The following is a 26,863-nucleotide window of genomic DNA, read 5'->3' as shown; positions in this document are numbered from 1 at the left end:
TAGCAGCTCCACCTGTTGTGGAGATGACTTTCACATTCGATATATCTTGATGTGAACAGCAGGTCTGCAGTGATGACAACAACGGCATGGACGGATTCTAAATGTGTGATTGCCAAGGGGCCAAATACAAAAGTGTGTGAGACTTCAGAGGATCTTTTACTTGTATTGTTCAAAGATTTCCACTTGAACAATAATGCAAATAAAGTTAACTGTAGTAATGTTACCAACCTCTGTTAGACTCGAATGTCTGAGTCTAATGCTAACCAACAGAGGTCAGTGTGTGACCAAATGATTAAATAGCTCTCTGTGAACATGTACTGTACTATAATTACAGTTTTTAGGGAGAATACAACACATAAGTCATGTAAGACTTGCAATTAACCCAACCATGAAGCCACATGAGAAAGGTACAGCACCATGCTAATGAAGGGTTTGTGTTCTACTTTAAATATTCTCATTGGGTCTGGGTTTGCATAGTATTTTCGGTAACCAAATGATTATGGGACTCTCCTAGTATGCTGGAGTCTGTCTTTCAGTCTTTTTGGGTGGGAGAGATCTCGGTTTAGGAAGAGAATAGTATGATGGAAGTATCCGGCAACCTGAGAATCCCCATCGTCAAACAGACTCGTCACCACCAAACTACAGTTGTGACTGTCAACAAACACTGAGTAAGTATGTCCTGTTTCTTTTCATTGTCAAATGCCATTCATTGGAAAATCAAATAGAAAGACTTCAATGCCTCAGAATCCACTGTTGTAATAGCTCTAAGACTTCTTGAATGATGTGCATTTACAGAAACCTGCCATTACTCTAGCCTTAAACAAGGCCTATTTACATGTTTGTGGTTACATGGTTGTTCCTCATTTTGTAAAAAGAAAAATCCTGTTGTGTTGGTGGCTTATCCGTCACACAACGAACTGTACGGGTGCCCTCATGAACCCTCTTCCTCTGCTCTCCTTCACAAAGTCCTGAGTTGATGACATCATTTGGTGAGTGGGATAGTAGGAAAGGGTACAGAAGTATATCATCCTGGAGCATACCAGTACTTCTCTGAGTTACAGGGGGTTCTTTTTCTCTCTCTCACACACACACACACCCACACATATACACACACACACAAACTATATGTTGGAGACAATGAGGAGGAGGCTCCGGTTACTTTAGGTGTGGCCAGTATTTGTATTTCTGCTGAGGTTAGGGGCAGTTGGGTGTGTTTGCTGAGCTTTGCTGTTGTCTGATATTTGTTTGCTCCACCTGTCCTACAGAAGCTCCTCCTTGTCTGTGGTCTTCCTTGCCCTTCACCAGCTATAGTATAAAGAACAGGCTTGGATTGGGTATTGTTGTTTGCGTGTCCAAGAATCCACAGAACATCAATCGACAGGGCACTAAATCTCCACACTCTACCAGAAAGTTCCCAGCAACAATTTATCCACCAGAGCATCATCTCCAAACGTCGACTTTCACCAGGAGGCAACATGACATCCATGGCAAATCGCCTGGCTCGCCAGAAGGAGAGGGTCAGTGGGATTGGCTCCAACCAGTGTGCTGTGAAGTTCTCCCAGCAGGACTATGAGGTTCTGCTCCAACGCTGCCTGGAGAAAGGCATTCTGTTTGAGGATGATCTTTTCCCAGCAGATCGTAGATCGCTGGGGTATAAGGAGTTAGGGCCGTATTCTCCTGCAGCCAAGGGTGTGGAGTGGAAGAGACCGATGGTAAGCTGCGAATGCAATCTATGAACGAGTTCTACGCACCTAATTGGATTAATCATTGGTTAAATCATTGTTTTAAATGATTGGTGTGTATAGTATAAATTTACATTGTGATTAAGTATACTGATATATCTAGAAGTGTTGTAACAAATATACTTTGACAGTAAATTATACTTTCGGTTTACAAGGAAGAACAATGCCCAAACTGCTGTCATCACAACGATAAACAATATTGACACTACTACTGTACCTGGCACACTGTTGTCATGCTAAGACAGTTTGTGCAAACAATATAATGGTTGGCAAACACTCATAGATCCAAGCAAAGTTGTAATGAAATATTCCTGATTGAAAAAGGTTTGTACTCTAATCGACACAGAGCATAGTTTTAATGGTACAGGAGTATCAGGAAGAGATGTATATAATTTATTGTGCCACAATCAGAGCAAAATGTAAGATTCTGAGAAGCGTTTGACGAGTAAAACGTTTCCTTTTATTTTCTCTGTGAATGGTGCAGGAATTGTGCTCCAACCCCCAGTTCATCAATGATGGAGCCACAAGGACTGACATCTGCCAAGGCTCTCTGGGTAAGTTCAAGAAAAGAATGAGACCATTATAAGACTATGTTGATCAAAACAACAAAGCTAACAGAACCAAATTGTGCATGCCTTGTGGCAAAACAAACAAATGCAATAAGTTCACTTACCCACATTCCAAGAAAATGTTCCTCCCTCTTGTGGTTAGTTTCCACAAACACATTGAGTCTGAACTGTCCCAATGGCATAACAAAAGTGAGATCATGTCATTGTGTAACTGGGCAATACTGTACATTGCATGTGTTGTGGAATGCGATGTGTAATATGTGATTAGTCTAATGACTACAACAACATTTTCAGCCTTGTGTATCTGTGTTTGCCAGGTGACTGCTGGCTCCTGGCTGCTATAGCGTCTCTGACTCTGGACCAGGATGTCCTCCATCGTGTTGTCCCTCCAGGGCAGAGTTTCACTGATGGTTATGCTGGGATCTTTCACTTCCAGGTCAGGGATGGTTCTCTCAATTCAATCCCATACTCTTAAACACACCATTCAAAATCTCTATTGAACTACCCTATTGTCTGTTTGTCCTGCGACTTAGTTCTGGCAGTTTGGCGTGTGGGTGGACGTGGTGATAGACGACCGTCTGCCCACCAGGGATGGAAAACTTCTGTTTGTTCACTCAGCCGAGGGTTCCGAGTTTTGGAGCGCCCTGCTGGAGAAGGCGTATGCTAAGTACGTGAAATGACCATATCTCAGTGGATAGAACATGATTTAGGACAAAGAAATGAATGAATTTGAAAGACATTGTGAGATCTAATCACAAACTGTTTGTCATCCAGGTTGCAGGGGTGCTATGAGGCCTTGTCTGGTGGGTCTACCATTGAGGGTTTTGAGGACTTCACAGGTGGGATAGCAGAGACATATCAGCTGGACAAAGCTCCCCCCCATCTCTTCAAAATCATCCAGAGGGCTCTGGCCCTGGGCTCCCTTCTAGGATGTTCTATCGATGTATGTTTGAGATCATCACAGTTGTGCCTCCATGAATATCACTTTAATATCACTCATAATATGACCTCTCTCTCTTCAATACCAACATTTACATGGCTGAGAGTCTGTACGATGCATACAATGCCGTTGATTTTTGTTTTCAGATTAGCAGTTCCTACGAGACAGAGGCAGTAACAGCTCAAAAACTGGTGAAGGGACACGCATACTCTGTCACAGGGGCAGAAGAGGTAAATGCCTAGTCAGGAAAGGTCAAGCTGAGTATATTGACTATGTCAAAGTCTTATGTTCCTGCTACTTTCGCACTAAGGTTCATGTCCGGGGTAACCCAGTTGAGCTCATCCGCATCCGTAACCCCTGGGGTCAAGTGGAGTGGATCGGGGCCTGGAGTGACGGGTGAGAGGCCCCTTGTGGACGTACCTTAAACACCTGCAAGCACACTTAAGTCTCTCCTTTTTTGGGTACACCTCAACGCCTGCTTGTTAATGTCAAATCGAATCAGCCCATCATGCAACCGCAACTCCATGCCTAAAGCATGCAGATATGGTAAAGAGGTTCAGTTGTTGTTCCGACCAAACATCAGAATGGGGAAGTCATGTCATCTCAAGTGCCTTAGACAGTGGAACGATTGAGTTCAGACGGTAGGAAGGGACGGTAATGCAAATAACCACACATTACAACAGCATGAATCCATAGATTCATCCTGCCTCATTTACCTTTACATTTACGTGTAGTAATTTAGCAGACGCTCTCAACCAGATCGACTTACAGTAAGTACAGGGACATTCTCCCCGAGGCAAGCAGGGTGAAGTGCCTTGCCAAAGGCACACAACGTCATTTGGCACGAATCAAACCATTTATAGGGACAAATGGGAGTCTTACCCAGTAGTTGAAAGGTGTGCCTTAAAGAGTTGGCGTGAAACCCCATCTGAACAACATGTTGCCAGAGACCTGTTATTCTTCACATGCTGTTCTTCCATTCAGTTCAAGAGAATGGACATATGTGAGTGATGAAGAAAAACTCAAGCTGGATCATGCTGCAGAGGATGGGGAGTTCTGGTAAGTCTATGTAATGTACAGTCTACATACTGGCATCATTGTAGTCAGGGCCGGCCCAAGGCATAAGCGAACTAAGCGGCTGCTTAGGGCCCCCGTAGCCACCAGAGGGCCCCCAAGAGCACATTAAATTACAGTTTAATGTGATTTATTTTTAAAGCAACTCAGAGGGGCCCCCAAATCAATTCTGCTTAGGGCCTCATAAAGGCTTGGGGCGACCCTGATTGTAGTCTAGAAAATTTGACATTTTACATCCTTGTGGATTGTTCTGTTTTCCTGCTTAGGATGTCTTACTTAGACTTTGTGAAGAATTTCTCCAAACTGGAGATCTGTAACCTGAGCCCAGACATGCTGACCAGTGACGATGTGGGCCACTGGAACTACTGTCAGAATGAGGGGATGTGGAAGGTGGGCTCCACTGCTGGAGGCTGCCTTAACCACCGAGGTAATGGCCCGCCCACCACGGACAGCACACAAACAACATGCAGGATGTTCCAGAGCTTTCCAGGACATGATTGTAAATACGCTCTGTGTTCCAGCCACGTTCTGCTCCAACCCCCAGTTCCTGGTGCATCTGGAGGACGTGGATGATGACCCTCTTGATGGGGAAGACGGCTGCACCCTCCTGGTGGGGCTGATGCAGAGAAATGGACGCCGCGAACGCAGACTGGGCTATGAGCTCAACACCGTCGGCTTTGCCATCTATAAGGTGCCGTATGACAGTGTACTGTATCTCCTGAGTGATGAATAGAGTTGTCCATTGAAGAAAAGGTTGATCGTTGATGAATGTCGTTCTTCTCTTTTTTTATAGGTTCCTGATCAGGTTTGTATACATCATTTGGTCTTTGAGTCTTATGCGTGAAAATGCTTCACGAGCGATAAACAATGTGTGTAGGAAATTGGCGTGTGACGGAGGTTTGCTGAATCCTCTTATTTTCAGTATAAAGGTCAGAATAATGTCCACCTGGGTCCAGATGTCCTGTTAAGGCAGAAGCCTGTGGCGATGAGTAGCAACTTCATAAACACACGAGAGGTGTGTGACCGCTTCAGACTTCCACCTGGGGAGTATGTCATCATCCCCTCCACCTTTCAGCCTCACAAGAAAGGCAGCTTCATCCTGCGCTTGTTTACTGAAAAACACGCTGCTACCGCGTAAGGAGTGACCTCAATCCTTCAAATGTTTTTTTTTCCCAACTTCAAAAACGTCAGTTACCTTGCTACTGACTTTCATTTCTTTCTACTTCCACATACTACTTCTAACAATAGACCCATTATGCAAATCTGCTTTGAAGGTCATACCTCACCCTAATGTGAAAGAAAGAGAAGCTGTATTCTAAACTTATGATACATCCCTAATTCCTAGGAAAAGGCCCTTATTTCCATCATCCAGAACAACCCCATATTTCTAACATCTACATCTACTTCTTTTTTAGTCCAATGGAAGAGGACATTCATGTTGAAATCGAAGAGGTAATTAACTTGGCAGGGATCTTAACTGTTTTCAAAATTGTCAGAACATACTTTCAAGTCTTTAAACAAAAATTATACTGATCAAAATAAATAATACACATCTCTTGAATTAATTATGTAACTATTCATTTGAAGGCAAAGATTTCAAAGGATGATGTGGACCCCACCTTCAAATATCTTTTCAAGAAGATTGTTGGCAATGTAAGATTCCTATATTATTATAGAATATATCATAATAATGTGTCATATGAAGAGTTGCATCATTTCAAACAGCCAAGCTCCTTAAACTTACTGAGATTTTTTCTTTGACAGGATTCAGAATTATCTGTCATTAATCTTGTACCAGTTCTGAACAAAATTGTCGCACAAAGTAAGAAGATTCTCATTTCATTGTGAAATCACTGAAATTTGATGAAGAAAACCGAACAAAATCAGCAGCATCTTCAACTGTGTGATTCTTATGTTCTCCAGGGTCGGATGTCAAGACGGATGGTTTTAGTCTGGAGACAAGCCGTCACATTGTCAGCCTACTTGATGTATCCTCTCACATCTACGCTTTAGCCTTTTATCCTTTTCATTCTACTACTCAATACATATTACATGATACATTTCTGAGTGATTTGTTCTAAACCTGAACAATCTTCAGAAAGACGAAAGTGGCAAGTTGGGACTAATTGAATTCCAGGAGCTTTGGATGAAGCTCCAGAAATATCTGGTATTGATGCTGAAAGGATATCATGGATTTCTTGTTCTCGAGTACGTGATACTCTCAGTGTACAGTATGTTTCGCTGATGACATTCTTTGTGGATGGCATCTGCAGGAGATCTTCAAGAGCCATGATTTAGACTGCTCTGGGACCATGAGTTCACATGAGATGAGAGGAGCACTGACGGAAGCAGGTAACAGCTAACAGGATGATCATGTCTCACCACGTGCTGTGAGTGTGTATTTGCACACCCATGAGATGACACTCTGCCGGAAAACCCACAACTCCCATGCAATGTCTTTGATAGTAGGATGGTCAATTTGTATCATTGGCCATAGTGGAAAACAGTTGCATCACCTCCGCACTACTAAAACTGTACATCCATCTGTTCGGTGTAGGCTATGCGAGTAGTCCCTAGCCCTTAAAGCTGCCGTGAGGATCGAGATCAGTCCGTTACTGAACTCTTTCCTTGTTGATGTTTATTCATTTCCTTTGCCACTGGAGATAATTACATATAACACTGTGTAAAGTTATTTCACTTCTGTCCTCTACATTGTTTGATAAATGGCCATATATACATGACAAATATATTCCTTTTAATACTTCTACTACAATGTGTCGAGACTGGGGTATTTTGCGTAGTGTATATTTTATTTGGTAATCAATTTGTAATTGACTGAGTATTTTGATATGTTTGTTCCCAAGGCTTCCATATCAACAGTGCTGTGCTGCAGATCATAGTGAGTCGCTATGCCAACACGGAGTACGCTATTGACTTTGACTCTTTTGTGGACTGTCTCATCCGTCTGGAAATGCTTTTCAGTAAGTCTGCAAAGAACAAGTATACTTCTATGCTTAATACAATGAAATATGGCGACTTTTTTCAATTCACATGATTCTGTTTTGAATCCCAACAGAGATGTTTAAGACACTGGATACAGACTACTCAGGGAAGATTGAATTGGATATTTTACAGGTGGGTCCTGTGTGCGTGTGTGTATGTTTGTGTGTGTGGGTGTGTGTTTGTGTGTGTGTGTGGGTGTGTGTTTGTGTGTGTGAGTGTGTGTGTGTGTGTGTGTGTGTGTGTGTGTGTGTGTGTGTGTGTGTGTGTGTGTGTGTGTGTGAGCAATTGCTTCAATAAAAGACCACTGACTTTTCTCAAATAAATGAAATGTTCCCTTACAGTGGTTGTGCCTGGCACTCAACTAAGCCAAAAAGACTGACTGCTGACTTCTATGAAAAAGAGAACCAAGATTTAGAAACTGTTAGTATGCCAACTATTTCATAAAGAGGATGGTTTCTTTATTCTACAACTTCCACTGCCAAATCGTAAAAATAAATAGTGGAATGTTTTTCTATAGGGCTTTTGTTTCAACTGTAAATCAATAAAATACATGAGAATACAATGATCTTTGTTGTGGTTTTTTCTGTTGGGGGTGTTTTCTAAGCAGCTGAGTAAATTTGGCAAAGCAATCAAAGTTGCTTTTCAAAAGCATACGCAAATAACCCCGATGACCACATTTAAATGTCTTCTTCCTACCGGATACCAAGAAAAGGTATAATTGTGAACCAGTAGCAAGGTGGACTGCTTGCTTGCAGGCTACACATATGAGGGCTACCCTGGTGGTGTGGGGGGTTTGAGCTGTCAGCACCTGCCTGGTCGTTGTTCTGCCAACGCTGGACCTGGTCGTCAACCGGAAACCAGTCTCCATGACGGCCAACAGCGAGTCTCCCGGTCCTGTCCTACATCTATAAAGTTCAATCATGGATTTTGGTGTTTCAAAACCCATTGACACTGCATGACTATGTTTAGCCTGTGTTCCGCTCCTCTCTCTCACCAACTGTCTCTGGAGGAGGGGATCCTTCTCTGAATTGCTCCTCCCAAGGTTTCTTCAATTTTTTTCTCCTGTTGGGAGTTTTTCTGGGAGTTTTTCCTTGTCTTCCTTGAGGGTTTAGGTTGGTTGAGGGGCAGTTCTATGGGCGTATGTGAAGCCCTCTGTGACATGCTTGCGTGTAAAAAGGGCTATACAAATACATTTGATTTGATTTGATGAGGGTTAGTGTTGAAGAAAGCTGTCATGGACCAGGTCCAAACTACTTCATGACAGGGAGGTTGTGCGGGTTATAAGACCAACACACAAGAAGGAATTGCTTTGACTGAATTCAAAGCACAACTCACTCAGTTTTATATGGAGTCATTCCTATGTCCCCAGGGTCCCATGGGCTAGAGTTAGGGCAAGGTTATATTGGCTTATTGTACAAAAAAAAAGGGGTTAAATTCATGAGGACAATGGGAGTGTTAATGTGTGTTGACATCATTTGAAAGCGGCAACACAGGACCATGGGAACATGGAAACGCTTCCGTTCAATACAATCTGAGGCATCACATTGAAGAGACCGATAGGGTCCAGGGTAACTTGGTAAGCGACATCAGGACGTACTGCTTGTTAAGGCACATTTGGAAATACTCACGCACACTCACGATCAAGGAGAATTCGACAAATCCGATATTGACATCGGAGTTGTGCCTCGCTCTTTTGTCTTTATTGCTTTTGTTGTCCAGGTATCAGGGAAGTACATGTGATGGGTCTGGTGTCAACATGAGGAATAACCTATTATTATGAACATAGGAGATAACCTGTGCCAAGAGCCCTTCCTAACCAGTGTGTAGGAATATGCTGTGTTCAAGTCGCCCACAGTCCCTCATAATTTGGATGTACAACAAGCAGTAAGCACCCCCATGTGTGTAAATACTGGTCATGTTTCATCCTTCAGCCCTGAGGTGATAGACTCTTGAACAGCAACGTGTTCCAGTACAGGGCTCCCGTCATCCTCCCTCAATCTGTGTGTTCTACAATCTAATGTGTATCAGAAGTCAAAGGCCATCTGCAGTAGACTACATGAGTCCATATCCAAATGTCAGTTCTCACAACCAGTACTGTAAGAGTGGTGAGCAAACAGGATTAGTGTAAGCATCACATGTCAAGCTAGTGTGGTATTGGCATCTGGTTTTCTGTGGAATGTTTGACTTGGCCACAAACACTTTCTGCTTCCAGAAAGAAATCAAATGCAACAACAAAATGCAAGACTCTGCTCCAAGTCGTCTTGGTCGAGGTTCTGTCTCACCAAACAGTTAATTCAGTCAAGACACTCAAGTATTAGATTTGAGCGTTTTTTGATTACCATAGACAACGAAATAGTTTGACTTTGGGGGAGTGGATGTATCTAGGGGAAGCACTTCCTGCGTCTGGCATTAGAGGGCAACATACAAAGAATATGAGGCAGGGAGCAAATAAAGAAATAATCCCCCACAGATGGTTAGTTACATCCAGACAACATGGGGGAGATGGAGATGGTGGAGGGTGGCAGCAGCACAATAATAAAACAACCGGGATTGAGTGTTTGCGTATCCGTGCGGGCTTATAATGCCGCATTATCGGACGTGGGCCAATAGGCTAGAAGCAGGCCAACACAGGTGTAGTTAATGAATGTAATGAAGCGCGCTGCCAGAGTGCCATGCCCGAAGTATCACATTTTGATGTGATCATTGTTCAAATGTATTGCAATTAGGGAAGGTCTCCTTTTTCCTCTGAAGAGAGGTGAATCTCAAATTATGTATCCCTCTTGTCTACCGACTTGTCCTGTCTTCTGCCATATAAGGATGTCAGGCATGTTTCTTATGAGGACTGACTTGTTCACCATATATGGGTGTTCTTTTCAACTCCTACCCCCTATTGGCTCCAGATAACCTGTGCACGCCCCACAAAAAAGTTATTATTTACTAAGGTTACTATCTTAAGTTGAATTCACTTTTTTATAATGTTGTCTTCAGCCAAGTCCTGGGTTATAATCTAATTTCCACGTAGAAAGCATGTAGAGTAATGTAAGGAAACAGAAGTTATGCAGTATACCTGCAGGTAATCTTTTGACACCTGAGGGCTAAGCCTGGTTTGGGAGGTGTGTTTCGTTCCACTTCCTCCACCCACTTGACAGAACTTGTTTTCCTTCCTTTCTTTCCAAAAGAGCTGCCTTGTGTTCAACAGCCGTTGTTCTCCTATCTATCCTCCCCGCACAACAGCAGCAAAAATGGTGAGTAGATTTCCCAAAGCGCTACAACAAACCGTTCTGCATTTTCCAGAAGTTTATAGATTGGATTTTTTCTTTTATGAGAACGAACATTATTGGGATTCTTTGAATTTAGTGGAGGCCGAAGGGACTGTTCATCTCTTTCCAGCCTTCACAAAAACCATTACCAAATCTCTTAGGAACTTCCCAATCTTTACTGAAATATAAATATTTAAAAAATGACTGCCATGGAAAAACTGTTTTCATTTTTAACATGGCTCAAGACTCATTGCAACTGTCTGTGTGATCAAACCATTTGGATGGTTTGGAATGTATTTTCCGTCGGGTGAAGTAATGTTTTAGATAGGTGCTTCATACATTTGGAGGGAATGCCTTGGGTTGGTTTGCTAGTGCTGACATGTTGTACTGTGACTGGAATGCAACAGAGATGAAGCCTTGCCCTTCTCAGGGGGATAAGGTCTGCGGATAGTTTTAAGGATAATGTATCTACGCTAACACTTAATACAAGTCCACCTTTAGTGTGTGTCCAGCTTACAGCTGACATGTAACAGGTGTCATTTCTTTTTTTCCCATGAATCCCATCCTTCATTTGTGTTCAAGTGGGATGTCAAGACTTGTATGTCGTAACCCCACCCTTCAGCTAACCGTATAATTACAAACAGAGCATTTGTTTTTGTCTTTAAATCGTGGAGATCAATATCAGTTCAGTCCAAAGTAGCAAGTTAGAGAGCTATTTCTTGGGTACATATAAAATGGTAACTGATGCTTCAGACTTCCTAAATTCCAGTTGGATCATGTTACCTGACTGCATGACAAAGTGTGACTGATGATAACTAGTAATGTGTCACTTTACATTTACATTTAGTCATTTAGCAGACGCTCTTATCCAGAGGCAGGTATGGTGAAGTGCCTTGCCCAAGGACACAACGTAATTTGGCACAGCCGGAAATCGAACCAAAAACCTTCTGATTAATAGCCCGACTCCCTAACTGCTCAGCCATCTGACACCCTATACACTTTACTATATGGAAAGACTAGTGCTCCAGCTTGTTTAGCTGTATGGCATCTGCCAGTAGCACACTTGACATACACACAAAAACAATTTGGACTTTCCATTGGTTATTTTGCCAGGCAAACATTCTGTAAAAGGAATATGTTACTGGAATTAGTTGGCAGTGGATTCTTGCTTTTTTGTGTTGCAATAGTTTGGACTTGTCCTGTTATGCCCAAGCATGCATCATTCATGTCTGGCATCTGGCTGGAATTCTGGAATTGAGGGAAATCCTAGTAGCATGTGTGTGACAGTGTACAGTAGTTGCTGGAATGACTCATTCATGCACTTGGAGCTTATGAGCCTTGAAGTGGGTAGTAAATGAGTAGCATGGGTATAGTAAATAAGTAGGTATCCATTCAGTTATTTGTGCCCTTAAGGTCTTGAGAAAGGATTACATGCAATACAATTAAGGTGTGCCAGAAATGGTTTGTGCCGAAACTAAGCCAATGTGCCAATTTGACCTGTTAATGAGCCCATATTGAACAGATCCAAGATTACACTCTACCTCAAAAACAAATGTTTCAATCTTCCCATTAATCAGGCATCTGGCGTGACGGTCGATGATGAAGTCAAAATAGTGTTTGAAAAGATCAGGACGCGTCATTCGGGAGACATTGCAGAGGAACAGCTCAAACTAGTGCTGTTTCGGATCAGCGACAATGAAAAGTCCATCATTGTGGATGAGAAAGGCACCCTGCAAGTGAAAGATCTGGAAGGAGAGGAAAACGTCTTCAGTAAGATTGTCAGCCAGCTTCCCGTGGACACCTGTCGCTATGCCCTCTACGACTGCTCCTATGAGACTAAGGATAGTGTTAAGGAGGACCTGGTTTTCATCATGTGGTAGGCTAACCTCTTCAGCAGACAGCTATAAACTTCTGAAAAACCACTATGCAATGCATAGTGGGCAATGTGGTTCACTATTTCCATGTGTTGCCTGAGAATGAGTTAATGACTGAACACAATGTTTTACTATGACTCCATGTGTGTTAAAATTAGGGCTCCTGATACATCTCCCATCAAAGCCAAACTTCTCTATGCCAGCTCAAAGCAAGCCCTCAGACAAATCTTCCGTGGTGAGTCTTTTCAAAAGGTTTACGAAACAATTGTGGATTTGACAGTTGATTCGATGTCGTGCACAGAAGATGTACATTGACAGATTGAGTTTTCATGTGTTTCACAGGGATCAAGTTTGAGTGGCAGGTGAACGACCTCGGAGACGCCAAAGACGCCTCAGTTTTCATTGACAAATTAGGAGGGAGAGGCCTTGTTAAGAAACTGGAGGGAAAGGAAATATAATGTGCTTCAGGGGTGTCATTCTTTCCTCTAATGCATTATCTGGCTGCCTGTGTGTCCAATCAGACTGTTTACCAGTGTAATGTACCTCAGTGAACAGCACAGTGGTACTACATTGTAACAGTATGGACTTTCCCGATCCATACGTGCCAAATTCCACTTGTATTCCATCACATCTAAAAGTCTGCTCTGTAACCACTTTTTGTTGTTGTTGCTGGAATCCCAGATTCCTTCTTTGGTTTTCTTTAAGTATGTAGACTCCGTATGTCTAGACCAACTATGTTCTTAAGATCTTAGTGCACCATTGTTACAAGCTGTGCCTAAGATTCCCTCCATCACCCGCTTCTTGCCAGAGCAGACTCCTTCAGTATTCTACCATCTAAAACCATGAAAATACAACTATTATTCTTCTACGTTATAGATTATTCCCATGTTGTAAGAATGTTCAAAACATGAGTGTTTGTTACCATAATTCACCCCAAAAAAGCACTGTCCAGTCAACAATAAAGCATCATATGAGCTTCATCATAGTTTATTATTTATCAAATGTCTACGTGTTTGCAGCCAGATCCAGAGGACGGGAGACCTCTAATGTATAGCGTACGTGTGCCATATACGGTTCCCATCATTCAAACGCATTAGACATTTACAAAGTCATTGCACAGGTTGATGTGCATTCAACGCACACACGGTCCCTTTAAACACAACTACAGGGGACTCATTACAATCGAAGGCAGAGAGGATAATAACATCTGACATAGCCAGAATTGTTGATGGAATGTAGATAAAAAATGAAAATTAGTTTCATTTTTGTGCCTTCGTCCCAGTATGAAATGTTCAGAACAAGCGTGTGATTCTTTGAGAAGTTGCAATCAACTACAGTACGAGAAAGAAGAACAGGTTGTTGTTTTTTTTGGGGGGGGGGAATGCAGAACTGGTTATCATAAGGCATTTTTGGCAGTTGGGTAGTAGCGTCCTCCTGAGATTCAAACAGATGTTCCTTCTTTCAGTTCCAAACTCTCTCCCTGAAACACAGCACAAAAGGACTTAATGAACCAACGCATCTCAAAATCGCCGCTCGTTGACGGCCGGCACTAGTAGCTGGAACATTCACACCACGGCTAACAAGAGTTCTACCTTGCCGTCCAAGCATCCCTGTAGTGTCAGGACTGTCTCTTTTTCTTTGGCGAGCTGGTCCTGACTGGCTTTGAGGAGCTGCTGCAGCTTGGTGGCCGCCTGGCCCAGGTCTTTGGACAGCTTCTTCTCCTTCTCCAGCCGCTGCTGTGGGAGAAGGGGAAGAGGAGCATCGTAACCCGGACAGCTTGACGCCTCAGCAGAGCCTAGAGACCCACAGGGTCGCGTCAGCCTCCTCAGACAGAGAGGAAAGGCAGCAGGCATGCACCAGCCCCAGCCCCAGGCCCAGCCCCAGGCCGCCACTCCTGTCCGTCTGCCAGGAGGTCACGGTCCAGAAAAAGGCTGACTTGTGTACCTTCAGCTGGGCCACGTCCTCCACGTCCCCCTGAGGGACGTCCCCAGCAGCCTTCAGAAGGTCCAGCTGAGTCTGCAGGTCAGAGACGGTCTTCTGAGCCTGGACACGATAACACAAGAGGCGTTACCAGAAGAGGATTTTCTTTGGATGGACCCAAACCCCCAACACCTAGGCGGGAAGCACCGTGGTGGTCCCAGTGTGAGTCTGCTGCCCTGGTCACTGATCTAGGGAGGCGGCGTCACCTGTTGGAACTCCTCCAACACCTGCAGTCTCAGCGCCTCCTCGCCCTGCAGCTTCTCTGCGGTCTGGGTCAGCTTAGACTGCGCCTGAACACACACGGAGGACAGTTGGAACGCACGCGCAAACACAGTCGAGCGCACGGGGTCAGCGAGGGGAGAAGAGGGTGGAAAGGATGGGGATGAACGTCATCCCCGACACCAACACGTGCTGGGGGGAATCCCCTGTGTGAAATGTGCCCGTCGAATTAGCGTTTAGTGTTGCACGCCCCCGTTGGCGGACTCAGTGCCGTGTTAGTGCTCGTTTCAATCCCCAGCAGGCCAAATGGCAAAACGGTGTGCCGCGGTTGTTCGGTTAAACAAAAACAACGAAAGACGCTGATCAAAATCTCAAAGCCAAAAAGAGGAACCGGAGGGGTGAGCATGCTACAACGAGAGAAGCAGTGGTTAGGGTTAACAGCAGCAGAGAGAGTAAAGAGAGAGAGAGAGAGCGCGCACTCCGGATCAACAACAATTCAGAGAGGTTAGCGTTGTCAGTAGCTGTGGAGGAGGTACTGTGCTGGACAAACTGAACCCACGGGCCCTGAGGAGAAATCTCAACATGATCTCAAATAACAACAGGACTCGCAGCATCCTGGAACCTCCCCCATGGCTCAGTTTAAGACAGCCGGTACACACACAGTTTGCATCTCTCAGTTCATTGGACCGTTTTTAGCCGTCCAAAATAGACAGTGTGTGTACTGTAGACCTCATTTGAGATGCGCATGTCTGATACCAGCAGGATATTAGTTGTCCGGCATCATCTATGGACAAGAGAGATCTCTCGGAGGTCAGGTGAGGGTCATGAACAGTGTCCAGCAGCACCCCCCCCCCCCCCATCCTCCTCCATCCCACACGGCTCCCTGACCTGACTGGGCTCGGCCGAGCCGTTCTGTGGCCCGAGAGCCTCCTCTCTCGGAGCGCGCCCCGTCGCCTCGCTCAGCTGCTCTCTGACCTGGACAGGGGAAGCTGCACACTGGGTGAACAGTCTCTGGACTCCTCTCTGGAGCTCGCCCCTCTCTCCCTTCTCTCCGTCCCCTCCTACCTCCCCAGTGTGGTGGGCGCTGTGGACTCACCATCGCTCGCTCCTCCCTCTGGGCCTGGGCTTCCCTCTGGGCCGACTCCAGCTGCCTCTGAGACTCACACAGCATTTGCTGCAGCTGGGGGGGGGGGGGGGGGGGCAGGTCAGACACCAGACACATACACACACACACACACACAACACCTCAGGTCACTCGGGCTGGATTTCAAACGCTGATTGGAGGACTGATGTCGTGCTCTGCCAACCTGTGTCATCTCTTCTGAGTGACTCTGGCTGTCTGGGACGGAACAGTCCGACTGTTTCTCCAGCTGGGCCTCCAGAAGCATCAGCTGCTCCTTCAACTGGGAGACGAAAACAAGCGAGCACAGTCATCAGGACCCAGCAAGGGCACACACACAGGAGTTTAAAGAGGTGATGTATGAGATGAGATAAGTGTATCGATCCCATAGGGAAAAACCACACTTGTACCGCAAGAAACCAATTGGTGCACCTGTTCCGCGTTGCTGTTTTCCGCCCTCAGCATCTCTGCGGTGTTCTCCAGAGTGTGGACCTTCTCCAGAGCCTGGGGGTGAAACCAGCTTCCAGTCAGAACAGGGCACACAGAGAGGGGCGCACAGAGAGGGGCGCACAGAGAGGGGCCCACAGAGAGGGGCCCACAGAGAGGGGCACACAGAGAGGGGCACACAGAGAGGGGCCCACAGAGAGGGGCACACAGCGGGTCCCACAGAGAGGGGCCCACAGCGGGTCCCACAGAGAGGGGCACACAGAGAGGGGCACACAGAGGGTCCCACATCAGGGTTCGACGCCGAAGAACCCCAAAAAGCCGGGCTTCACCTCCTTCAGCTGCTCTCCAGACTGGGCCAGCTTGTCCTTCCACACCGTCTCCTCTTCCTCCACGCTCTTCTGCAGGTCCTTCAGCATGCCCTCCTGAGGACGGGACGGCACTCGTCAACACGCCTGCATCCGATCAAACTCCAACCAAGCCTCTCAAGCGCATGGGAGGGGAGACACACACACACAACGTGCATTCTGTACCACCGGAACGTGCCGGAGCCTACGGGTGGTGGACACTGGGGCGCTCACCGTCTCGGCCAGGACGCTTCTGTACTGGTCGCACTCGGCCTGGAGAGTTCCGCGGCTCTCCTCGGATTCCTTGAGCTTCTCCAGGAGCTCCTGGTGCGCCACACAGCAACACACACACAGTAACACACACACACAGCAACACACACACACACACAGTAACACAAACACACAGTAACACACACATCAGAACCTTCATCACCCAACTTCCTCATCATCACCACCGAAAATCCCCATCGCTTACCGGCAGCTCTGTGCTCTGTTGAGGCTCCTGGCTCGGTTGGAGCGCCCCAAGAGCCTCCTGTGCTTTCTCTGTGAATGTCTGCAGCCAGTTTGACTGAAGGGATGGGGGGGGGGGGGGGGGGGGGAACATGCAAACATAAGATCGTCTCAAATGTACGTTAAAGGTTATCCCGTGTCGGTTTATCCAGGAGACTGTGCCTGTCCGTTCTCCTACCTGCTCTGATTCCACATCTACATGTGGGAAGAGTGTCTGTAGTGTTTCTTTGGTCTCCATCTGGAACATTCTTAGCTGCGTCATCGCGCCCTAAAAAACAAATTTAAAAAAAGCAAGATCTTTATGATATGAGACCCAAACAACCATGAATGGGGCAGCATCCAGTCAGTAAAGATTGGGTTGAGATGAGTTCCGGTTTTTATTCGGACTCGTTTCAGCAGAGGAAAGGACCGGAAACGTACGTCGTGGGCGGTCTGTGATTGTTCTCTTGCTTCTCTGAGCTCCTCCTGTAGTGATGTGACGGCTGCGTCCCTTTCTGTCAGACTGCCACCCGAGCCAGACACAAACAAGAGTTAGACACCCAGAGCTCAAAGACGGGCCACGGTTTCATCACTGGTCAAAGCTGCACCGTTTACCTGTTCTGTAGTAGTGTCACTTCTGACTGCTGAAACAGAAAAAGGTGTCCGTTTAGACCTGGTAGAGCGTAAACGTGAAGCCATCCGAAGCACATTGAGCGGCAAAACTTACAGGTGTGTTTTTGAGTGTTTCCATTTCTTCCCTGAGTTGTTTCAGTTCGTCTTCGAGGGACGCCACCACGCCGGCGTGTTCGCTGAAGGTAGAACAGAAAAGGGTTAACGCATTTAGAGGAGGATTCTGACGGCCATGGAGACGGACGCCTCCTAGTCACACCTGCTGGTAGCCTGCTCCGAGGTCACTTCCCGCTGCGTTTTCTTGAGCTGCTTCAGCTCGTCCTGCACAGCTGCCAGCTCCCCCTCCCTCTCCTGCATGCTGAGAAACCACACGCCGTGATGTAGACAGAGGGATGCTATCTCGGTCGCTTAGCGTGGGACCCAAAAGGACCGCTGGCTTACCTTCGCTTCAGCTGTTCCAGCTCTGCCGATTTTCCCTGACAAAACCAAAAATGAACTTCCTTAGCAAAAGAACAAGACAATTTGGACAGAACGGGCCACCTGGCTGTCTTCCCTCTCATCAGGGTGTGTCTGGACAGGGCCGTGGTCTCACCTGGCTGTCCTGGTCGCCCCCCTGGCTGGCCTCCAGCAGCGCGTTGATGGAGCCCACCTGCTCCTCCAGCCGGCTCTTCTCCGCCTCCGCCTGCTCCAGCCGGGCCGTCAGGGCCTGCACCTGGGCGGAGCGCTCCTCCAGCTCAGCCTCCGTCCTGCCCACGCGGACCTGGAGCTCTGCAGAGGGGCCGGCACAGACCGGTCACACGCTGCGCCTACTGCCCGCCCGCGCCGGACTTTGCTCGGCCGGCGTCCCACTCAAACTCCCAATCTCTCCTCCTACCGCGAGCCAAATCCCTCCGACTCCCTCCGACTCCCTCCGACTCCCAAATCCCTCCGACTCCCTCCCTAAATCCCTCTGACTCCCTCCCTAAATCCCTCCGACTCCCTCCCTAAATCCCTCCGACTCCCTCCCTAAATCCCTCTGACTCCCTCCCTAAATCCCTCCGACTCCCTCCCTAAATCCCTCTGACTCCCTCCCCCAGAAATGTATTCCCCCAGTTGCGTTTCCCCAGGTAGTGACAGATCTGGCGTGGTGCGGCGGGGTGCTCCCGGCTCCTTACCTGAGACGGCGGCGTTGTCCTGCTGGGCGTTCTCCAGACGGGCCTGCAGGCTGCCGCTGTTTCTCTGGGCGCTCCGCAGCTCCTCGCACACCTCCTCCAGCCTGCCCTGTAGTGCCTGCTCACTCTGCGCCCCGCTGGCCTGGAGACGCACCGACACATGTTGGACACCAGGGGGAGGCAGACGCAACAACATCGTCAGGGTTTTTTTTTCGTGTTTTTTTTTTTTAGGCTGGCGAGAAAACACCCTCAGTATGTGGCATGACAGAGCAAATAAGGGCATAATAAGAGCTAATTCAGTGTTTCTGTCTATTGTCTTATTAGACTTTCCATGACATAATGTGTCGATCGACACGCTGGGTACAAGCGAGTTAATAATTAGACACAATGAACGTTTGACTGTCGGGAAATATTGACTCACTCCCTTCCGACTTCCCATTACACAAAGGACGTGACCATTTTAGACGCCCTGCATACAGACCAGTCAACATACATCTCACTGTAGCATTTACGGGCGTGTGCTGCTACTGGCCGGGCCTTAATGGGCAACCTGTCTACGAGTGAGTCTGCTCCAGCACGCACGCATTCCAGCCGGCGCTAGGAAGCGTTTCCCCGGCAGCCCCGTTACTGCGCGGCCACATTCCAGGCAGCTAGAGCTCTGTAATGACAGGGCGGTGGCAGCGAGCGTGGCATTAGAGGCCTGGGGTACAGGTGGCTGAAGGCTCGCCATGCAGGATTTAATACGACGTGGCCTGGGGGCTTAGCGGGTAGAGCGCGTACCATACGGGGTGAGGGCGTAGCGCAGGAGCCTAGGTTTGAATTCCCTGCTCTGGCCATTTCTGCACGTCTTTCCCCCCCCTCTCTCTCCCACACATTTCCTGTCTCTATCCAATAGTCATAAAAAGGCCACAAAAAAAAAATGTATATAAAAAAGAATAATAATTGAAACAAAATCTGTCCAGTGATACAGGTCAACATCCACCCAGATGGATGTGCTAGGCTGTGACCAGGAAGGGAAAACCCAGCCCTCCATATCTAATCCCCGTGTTGGGTTAGAGGACGCAGCCGCTGCAGACCTGGAGCTGGGACAGCTGCTGCTCTGCGGCCGACAGCTTGGCCTCCAGGCCCGTCCTGAGGTGCTCGTCAGCCTGCTGGCTCTCCTTCCTCTCCCCCAGCTCCTGGCTCAGCTTGGCGCAGTCCTGTCGCAGCTGGGCCAGCTCCGCGTTGAGTCTGGGGGGGGGGGGGGGGGGGGCTATTGTCAGACTCTTAACCGTGCTGCAAAACCAGGTCCTGCTTTGATCGTTTTACACTTAAGAATGGTGGAGACGGCGAGGCCCGACTTGATTCGAATCCGCTGGAACATTCCAGCCACTAAAAGGCAGCTGTTAACCTTCAAACCCACCCACCTCCACCCTCCCCACACCATCTCCACCTCCCCCCCTCCCCACCACCATACTGCTCCACATCCGGCCTCCACCACCACCCTGCACAGTCTTGGGGGGCTTACACGCTCTCCGCCTGGCTGTTGGATTTTTCGAGGGCTTCCCTCAGGATGCTGTTCTCCTGCTGCAGACGGGTCAGCTGGGCGCTGGGGCCTTTCTCCAGCTGCTCCTGCAGACTCACCACCTGCGGGATGGAGGGAGGGAGGACACGCAGGATCGCTGAGGCTCGGCTGGGAGAAGACCACGGTTCCGCGCTGCTAAGCGTAACGCTTCCACGGCGTTGGGACCCGTGACCTCTCCTCCCCCGCCCCCCTTCTCCCCCCTCAGCTCACCTTGGCGTTAAGCCTCTGGGTCTGCCCCACGTGGTCCTGGTAGCTGGCCTGCATGCGCGCCTGGAGGGCGATCATCTCCTGCTCCCGCTTGCTCAGCTGGGAGCTCAGCCTGGTCTCCACCGTGGCCACCTTGGCCTTCTCGGCCAGCAGCTCCTGCACACAAGCACCACGGTCAGCACATCTCTCTGGGCCGGTGTCATTCGGATTAGACTCTCGTATGACAGCTGCCGGTACAGGTGGCTTGTGTTGGGGTGGGATTTCGGCTGTGCCTCAATGCGGGGCCCCTTTTAGAGCGGACCCATAGGAGGGGGGTTTACGCGGGGGGACTCGGCCTCACCTTGTTGATTTCTCTGAAACGGTTCTTGGTGGCGGCCATGTCCTCTTGTTCGGCAGCCAGCTGTTTGTCTCTCTCCTCCAGCTGCTTCTTAAGCACAGCCACTGGGTCCCCCTTCTGTGTGGCCTAAACACACACACACACACACAGAGAGTGCGCATCAGTCCGACAACGAACTATGGCTACGCAAATCCTCCACGCTTAGCCCGCAACCAAAACAGGCGTTACCGCCTCCTCCGGCCAACAAGCGTCTCTTTCCCCCTTACCGTGTGCCAGGTGCCGTGCACCACGCCGGCCCGGTCGGACAGGATCTCGACGAGGCGCTGGGCCTCGCCCTCGCTGAATGCCATGCTGCTGACGGCGGAGACCAGGGCCTTGTAGGGCAGCTGCAGGGGAGCGTCCGCGCCCGGCTCCGCGGCTGCCACTGGGGGGGGAGGAGGAGGAGAGACACGGGTTACTCTTTGACGGAACACGGGGGTCCGGACGGCAAAACAATTCAGACATGGCCGACGGCAGACCGATGGCATCCCCTTGCCCCTGTAAAAAATAAAGAATTAAAATAAATAAAACAACAAAGACAGCGGCTCGTCTTAACAAGACCGGTCGGGCAACGGGAATTACCCGTCGGTGAAGGGTTTCAACTTGTAAGAGCAGGGGAAGCCTGCTGCATTGTCTTTAAGCGGCTGTGTGTGCGTGTTGAGGGGTACAGGCCAAACGTTTCAAGAATGCTAGGCCTGGTAACGTGCCGTCGGGATGAGTGCGAGTTCTCGCCCAGCTACGGGGCTGTGGGTGGAGGTGGGGGGGGGGGGGGTGACAGGGTGATGGTGCAGGGTGGCACCAGGACGGAGAGGACCCTGGGGACAGCACAGTGTCCCCATTGTCATGGCACTGAGGGCTTTTGTCAGCCAACACAACAGGGGAGCGTTGTTTGGACAGGCCAGCGCTCTCTGCCCTCCAGGGTGCAGGGCCAGACGGTGTCCACCCCTGTCCACTTGCACTCATTCCCATGGACGCACAACCATAGGCTCATCTCTACTGACAAGGCATGACCACCTCAACACACATTGCTGTGTGTGTGTGTGTGTGTGTGTGTGTGTGTGTGTGTGTGTGTGTGTGTGTGTGTGTGTGTGTGTGTGTGTGTGTGTGTACTCCAAGGGAGGGCTTTTCCAATCATCAAAGTCCTTCGCTGCGTCTGGGTATCAACACACACGCCGTCTAAATCTTCAGTTGCTCATTTAAAAAAGCAATCCACTACTCTGCAACTTGGTTCCATGGTTTTTCTACAGACAGATAGCAGAATGAAGACATTTATAGAGTGTGGTGTAATGTTCCTCTCTGACTATGCACTAGTTGGTGGTTACAATGATAGAGACAAACAGAGGTCTTGGCTTCAGACCAAGACCACCAGATCCTGCATACTGCGTTTGAAACGGACCACACCCTGACTTGGCAATGACTACATTTCTACAGGGAGGAAAAAGCCTGTCTCTCCAACGGGTTCTAATATAGCCCAGGTTATTGTGACTACTTCGATTCACAGCACAAAGCCTGTTCGATTATTTGATTTGTTTTTTGTAACAAGAGGCAGCCAGTGTCCTTACCGGGCTCCGCTTTCTTCTTGGAAGAGGCCTTCTTCTTAGAGGAGGCTTCTCCCTTGAGCTGGCCTTTGGCGGAGCCTGCAGGAACCGGCCCAGCCTGCTGGGAGCCCACAGGTGGCACAGCCATCACGGGCACGTCCTTAGTAACGGCCTCCAGTACCAGGGCCGATTTCTGGGAGGCAGAGGCAGACTTCTGGGGAGCAGGGGTAGACTTCTGAGGAGCGGGGGCAGATTTCTGGGGGGCAGGGGCAGATTTCTGGGGGGGGGGGGCAGATTTCTGAGGGACGGGGGCAGATTTCTGAGGGACGGGGGCAGATTTCTGAGGGACGGGGGCAGATTTCTGGGGAGCAGTAGGGGTAGATTTCTGGGAGGCTGGGGTAGATTTCTGGGGGGCTGGGGCAGGGGTAGACTTCTGGGGGGCTGGGGTAGATTTCTGGGGGACTGGGGTAGACTTCTGGGGGGCTGGGGCTGGGGTAGACTTCTGGGGGGCTGGGGAAGGGGTAGACTTCTGGGGGGCTGGGGTAGGGGAAGACTTCTGGGGGGCAGGGGCAGCCGTGGATTTAGGGGGGGCAGGGGCTGATTTTGAAGGGGCAGGAGCAGATTGGGAGGAGGCTGGCTCCACTTTAGCCCCCTTCTTCTCCTTCTTCTTCTTCTCCTTTGGGGAGGGAGCAGGCGGGGCTTCTACGGGGGCAGCAGTAGGGGTCTTGAGGTGGGCAGCAGGGGGCTCAGGAGCAGGGGCGGAGGTAGGTTCAGGGGCTGGGATGACAGCGACTGGCTCTGGGGCAGGCTCTGGGGCAGGGTCGGGGACGAGCTCCGCCTCAGAGACTTGGTCCACCTCAGGGAGTTTCCCGTTGGGCTTGTCCTCCTTCTTCTTCCCTCTGTTCTTCTTCTCAGAGGCCTTGTCCTTCTTCTTCCTGTCAGGGCGCGGAGGCTGCATCTGGCCCAGCTCGCGGCGCTGCTTGGCCAGGGCTTCCTCGTACGACGTCTCCTTCATGGAGAAGGTTGAAACCAGCACGATGGCTATGGCCGAGATCACCATGAAGCCACCAAACACCATGACACCCAGGGTCTGGGGGTCATAGATATCCATCATGATGCTTTGCTTGGTCTGTGAAACATTGAAACACAGCGTCACCCGATTAGTCTTGATAGCTACATTATCCAATACACTAGATAGTTTTAGATCTATGGGAAAACACATAACATCAACATCTATTGGACACTGACATCGTCCTTATTGCTGTAAGAAGTTTACCCTTTACTGACAGAGCAACACTAAGGTGAGGTCAATATAGGCTATAAATATAATGAGGAAAATGATGCCAACTGAATTTAAGGATTAAGTACAATTGGTTTCCAGATTGTCTTCCTTCCATCAAAAAGATCCTAAACTTGAAAGGTAAAATAACCAGCAGAAACAGTAATGATTTAACTAAACGAATGCCTCATGCAGTAAACCTCGCCACTATTGTCAAGAGTCCATTTAGTTTTCAAGCCCAGAGAAAAAGCTCATAAAGACCCACAAACTCTTCTGGCTGAGACAAAAAAGATTCTGACATTGTCCGAGGCAGACAGTTGCCTATATTCTAGGCCTCATAGCTCATTAGCACCATCTAGCCAATGAAGTGACTGCATGTCGACATGAAGAACCACTGGTTCTATTTGCAGTAATGCGTTTGTCTCCCATCACTTGCACTTATTGCCTGTGTTTGACTCAACCGTGTCTTCGTCATTCAAAGAACCAAACTCCGCCCATCCGGAGGTGAACCCGGCTGTCGCTAGATTCTTTTACATTTAATACCATAGGCTATGTCCATTAGTATTGTTAGCAGCTATATGCGATCTGGCTAGTTTTCTGGTTTTCAAACTAATAGTTAATCACATAACATAGAGATGTCAATCTCAGCTCACTACTGTACGAACCTCGGCAGAGGCTAACTACCGGTACGGTAGCTTGTTAGCAAGTGCTTTTGATAACCTAATATTGTTGGCTAACTTACCGGTCAACACCCGGCAACAATAGCAAGCTAAAATATGATAATTAATATTGTATTCGCGCTAACTAGCAAGTAAACAAACATGAGAGCCGCAGACCACGCATTGTTATTCTCTTGTTGCAGATTTTAGCTGCTGCGCTGGCGTTTAAACGAAATTCCATCATAATTCATAACTTACCTTATATCACCGCTGAGGTTGCTAGAGGTCTTCAAATGAGAGAAAGAACACACACGTGATTACTAGTAAATGTATTAATTCAAAGAAACTCAATATTTCAATATATTTTATATTATTCGAGTCTCTGCTTTGGTCCGTCTAAGTAACGGAGGTCTGTGTGAAGTCGTGGCACTTTGAGCTAGCTAGACGCGCTGGCCCGCTGCCCCAGATAGCTACTAATAATCCAGAGGATCTCTAATTGGCTAGAATGTACTGAATCATGCAGCCAACCAGCAACCATGGTGCGTCTGGGAGATGTAGTCCCGCTGTAAGATGTTAAACAAAAGGCTTTATTCCTATATGTCGATTTGAAAGAACAGATAAATAACGTAACATAATTGGAACATATGTGGAGTCTATGTGGTCTGGAATATGGCCTACAGTTAAACCTTCAAAGTGTTGTATCTAAAGCCTGTAAACGTTGATGATTTACTATTTGTCATTATCAAATTGGCATTTTAACTGTCAGTTATAACACTGGTTATGTCAAACCTCACCTGGCTGCAACCCCACATTGAACTGATAGCATTAAAGTGATGTCAGCCTTGTTAGACCTGTAGGTCTACTGAGAAAGGAACAGTGCGTCAGACATCTCTGACACTATCAAATAAAAGAACAATTAGGTTTGACAAGTGGCAACACTGGCCCCGGAAGTAGATCGGCTCTCAGGGCAGAAAACCTCAAATAATTTTATTTAATCAAAATTGGCCACTTTGAGTTACAGTATATAGTGCTATGTAAATAATTAAAATAGTATTTCCGGTACAGTACAAGGAAATGATACTGAATCTAAATACAGAATGACCATTCCAAAAATCCAGTGTTTAAAGGATGCATTGAGCGTAATCTCTTTATTGTTTGCTTTAAAATTCTCAGCCTTTCTTGCGTGTGGTTGATTTTTACTACATCAGAGGAATTGTGTGACCAAGTGCCTCTTAAGTAATTGCATGGAACTCACAACTCTTTTTATGGCAAAGAAGCTTAAGAAGCACTAGCACTAGCCTTCCACAGCTGGAATGTGTTCATGACTCATTTCCAGTGTCAAAATATTTTGCTCTAGTTTGAGCTCAGTTCAGTTTGCAAGGTTATTCCTGTTGGGGAACTCGTGACAGAGGTGTGAGACACTTAATGATTAAAACATCAATGTGGACCTGGACATCTCTGTCATTCAGATTGTGAGGGACAACATACAATTTATATCTACATGTTTAAAGTTTTGTTTGGGAGGATGGGTTGCCGCATATTGACATGCAACAGTTTAATGAAATGAGTAGAAAGTCAAACCCTCAGCGGCATGTCAGGGCACACTAACCCAGATTCACCTGCAGTCAAACAGGACAAAGTTTTTATCTTTAGTCCACAGAAACAAAATCATATCAGTCTATCAGTGCCTCGACACATGACAGACGGACACACCTCAAATCCTCCAATCCCAGAAAGGGAGGCTGCTTTAGGCAGTGCAGAGTACAGCTCTGTCAGTTCATGTTAGCTTTACAGCTAGTCAGTCCCACAGCTGCAGCAGAGCCCCTGGGAACCCCCCTCCCCCCTCTCCCTTCTCCCCTCTCCCCTGTCCCCTCTCCCCTTTCCCCGCTCCCCTCACCCCTCTCTCCGCTCCCCTCACCCCTCTCCCCACTCCCCTCTTCCCTCTTCCCCCTCCCCCCTGTCCCCGCTCTCCCCTCTCCCCGCTCTCTCGTATTGATGAGTGACAGAACTCTGATGAAGAAGCCATTTTGAAAGGCTGTTCTAACAGCAGATGTATATGCAACTGTTTGCACCGAAACTGTCGGGCTATAATAAGCTCAAACACAATCAAATGTCATCTTTCAGTCCTTTTTCTGCAGGTGCATCTTTTCAAATCAGTACCATGAAAGCTCCAGTTTCTCTTGTTATTACCGCAGTCCTCATGCTCTTTCTGATCAAACCTGAAAACGTGCAACTTTGGTCGACAACATGTAGGCCAAAATGAATGTCAATGGATTTTTCAACATACACCCGCCAGACTGGTCCATAAGCGGAGCCATTCTATGACCTGATTATGATGTGTGGAACAGTATGAGAGATTTAGATGGGCTGTTAGGAATTGTGAAGAGGAGCAGGATCA

At 47.9% G+C, this 26,863-nt stretch overlaps 3 protein-coding genes across 9 annotated transcripts; 2 read left to right on the top strand and 1 right to left on the bottom strand.

Annotated features, from left to right (window-relative positions):
- Positions 1–526: 526 nt before the first annotated feature.
- On the top strand, positions 527–7,890 carry LOC124473948 (calpain-2 catalytic subunit-like). Of its 2 annotated transcripts, none has more exons than XM_047029719.1 (22): positions 527–668; positions 1,266–1,712; positions 2,227–2,296; positions 2,629–2,747; positions 2,845–2,978; positions 3,086–3,254; positions 3,398–3,481; positions 3,562–3,647; positions 4,236–4,310; positions 4,592–4,752; positions 4,847–5,016; positions 5,119–5,130; positions 5,248–5,459; positions 5,741–5,777; positions 5,913–5,978; positions 6,090–6,147; positions 6,249–6,313; positions 6,424–6,492; positions 6,599–6,677; positions 7,190–7,306; positions 7,402–7,460; positions 7,670–7,890. In XM_047029719.1, exons 2-22 carry the CDS (start codon positions 1,476–1,478, stop codon positions 7,691–7,693), a joined length of 2,103 nt encoding a protein of 700 aa, XP_046885675.1. In that variant the 5' UTR covers positions 527–668; positions 1,266–1,475; the 3' UTR covers positions 7,694–7,890. The 2 variants fall into 2 exon arrangements, with proteins under 2 accessions (XP_046885675.1, XP_046885676.1); XM_047029720.1 differs by lacking the exon at positions 527–668 and adding an exon at positions 1,004–1,164.
- Positions 7,891–10,304: 2,414 nt separating this feature from the next.
- Positions 10,305–13,442, top strand: cfl1l (cofilin 1 (non-muscle), like). 2 transcript variants are annotated; one of them, XM_047029287.1, is made up of 5 exons: positions 10,305–10,401; positions 10,508–10,573; positions 12,166–12,464; positions 12,621–12,697; positions 12,805–13,442. In XM_047029287.1, the coding sequence occupies exons 2-5, from the start codon at positions 10,571–10,573 to the stop codon at positions 12,918–12,920; spliced, it is 495 nt and encodes a 164-aa protein (XP_046885243.1). In that variant the 5' UTR covers positions 10,305–10,401; positions 10,508–10,570; the 3' UTR covers positions 12,921–13,442. The 2 variants fall into 2 exon arrangements, with proteins under 2 accessions (XP_046885243.1, XP_046885242.1); XM_047029286.1 differs by lacking the exon at positions 10,305–10,401 and having other exon boundaries at positions 10,441–10,573.
- Positions 13,343–24,925, bottom strand: rrbp1a (ribosome binding protein 1a). Of its 5 annotated transcripts, none has more exons than XM_047029280.1 (26): positions 24,724–24,925; positions 22,552–23,656; positions 21,217–21,374; positions 20,954–21,076; positions 20,617–20,769; positions 20,350–20,468; positions 19,919–20,072; positions 18,846–18,984; positions 18,284–18,459; positions 18,133–18,167; positions 17,951–18,049; positions 17,789–17,870; positions 17,677–17,705; positions 17,503–17,584; positions 17,261–17,350; positions 17,048–17,140; positions 16,807–16,896; positions 16,558–16,650; positions 16,214–16,285; positions 15,969–16,064; positions 15,758–15,841; positions 15,550–15,636; positions 14,649–14,732; positions 14,407–14,505; positions 14,055–14,198; positions 13,343–13,942 (listed from the first exon to the last, which is right to left on the bottom strand). In XM_047029280.1, the coding sequence occupies exons 2-26, from the start codon at positions 23,639–23,641 to the stop codon at positions 13,904–13,906; spliced, it is 3,510 nt and encodes a 1,169-aa protein (XP_046885236.1). In that variant the 5' UTR covers positions 23,642–23,656; positions 24,724–24,925; the 3' UTR covers positions 13,343–13,903. The 5 variants fall into 5 exon arrangements, with proteins under 5 accessions (XP_046885236.1, XP_046885237.1, XP_046885239.1 ...); XM_047029281.1 differs by having other exon boundaries at positions 14,055–14,195; XM_047029283.1 differs by having other exon boundaries at positions 15,758–15,835.
- Between the last annotated feature and the right edge of the window lie 1,938 nt (positions 24,926–26,863).

This window comes from Hypomesus transpacificus, chromosome 11, assembly GCF_021917145.1.
Source record: "Hypomesus transpacificus isolate Combined female chromosome 11, fHypTra1, whole genome shotgun sequence".
Lineage (NCBI taxonomy): Eukaryota > Metazoa > Chordata > Actinopteri > Osmeriformes > Osmeridae > Hypomesus > Hypomesus transpacificus.
Note: the sequence above shows the minus strand (reverse complement) of the source record. Positions and strands in the feature narration are given on the sequence as shown.

Bases quoted from the DNA above. Each gene is read 5' to 3' on its own strand.
- rrbp1a (XM_047029280.1), bottom strand. From the start codon at position 23,641: ATGATGGATATCTATGACCCCCAGACCCTGGGTGTCATGGTGTTTGGT. The intron at 20,469-20,616 runs GTGAGCTGAGGG...TCCATCCCGCAG, and splicing joins CCCAGAGGCTTAACGCCAAG to GTGGTGAGTCTGCAGGAGCA. The intron at 16,065-16,213 runs GTGCACCAATTG...TTCGTCTCCCAG, and splicing joins AAAACAGCAACGCGGAACAG to TTGAAGGAGCAGCTGATGCT.
- cfl1l (XM_047029287.1), top strand. The intron at 12,465-12,620 runs GTAGGCTAACCT...TGTTAAAATTAG, and splicing joins GACCTGGTTTTCATCATGTG to GGCTCCTGATACATCTCCCA. The intron at 12,698-12,804 runs GTGAGTCTTTTC...TGTGTTTCACAG, and splicing joins CCTCAGACAAATCTTCCGTG to GGATCAAGTTTGAGTGGCAG.
- LOC124473948 (XM_047029719.1), top strand. From the start codon at position 1,476: ATGACATCCATGGCAAATCGCCTGGCTCGCCAGAAGGAGAGGGTCAGT. The intron at 6,493-6,598 runs GTATTGATGCTG...TGGCATCTGCAG, and splicing joins TGAAGCTCCAGAAATATCTG to GAGATCTTCAAGAGCCATGA. The intron at 7,461-7,669 runs GTGGGTCCTGTG...GTTCCCTTACAG, and splicing joins TTGAATTGGATATTTTACAG to TGGTTGTGCCTGGCACTCAA.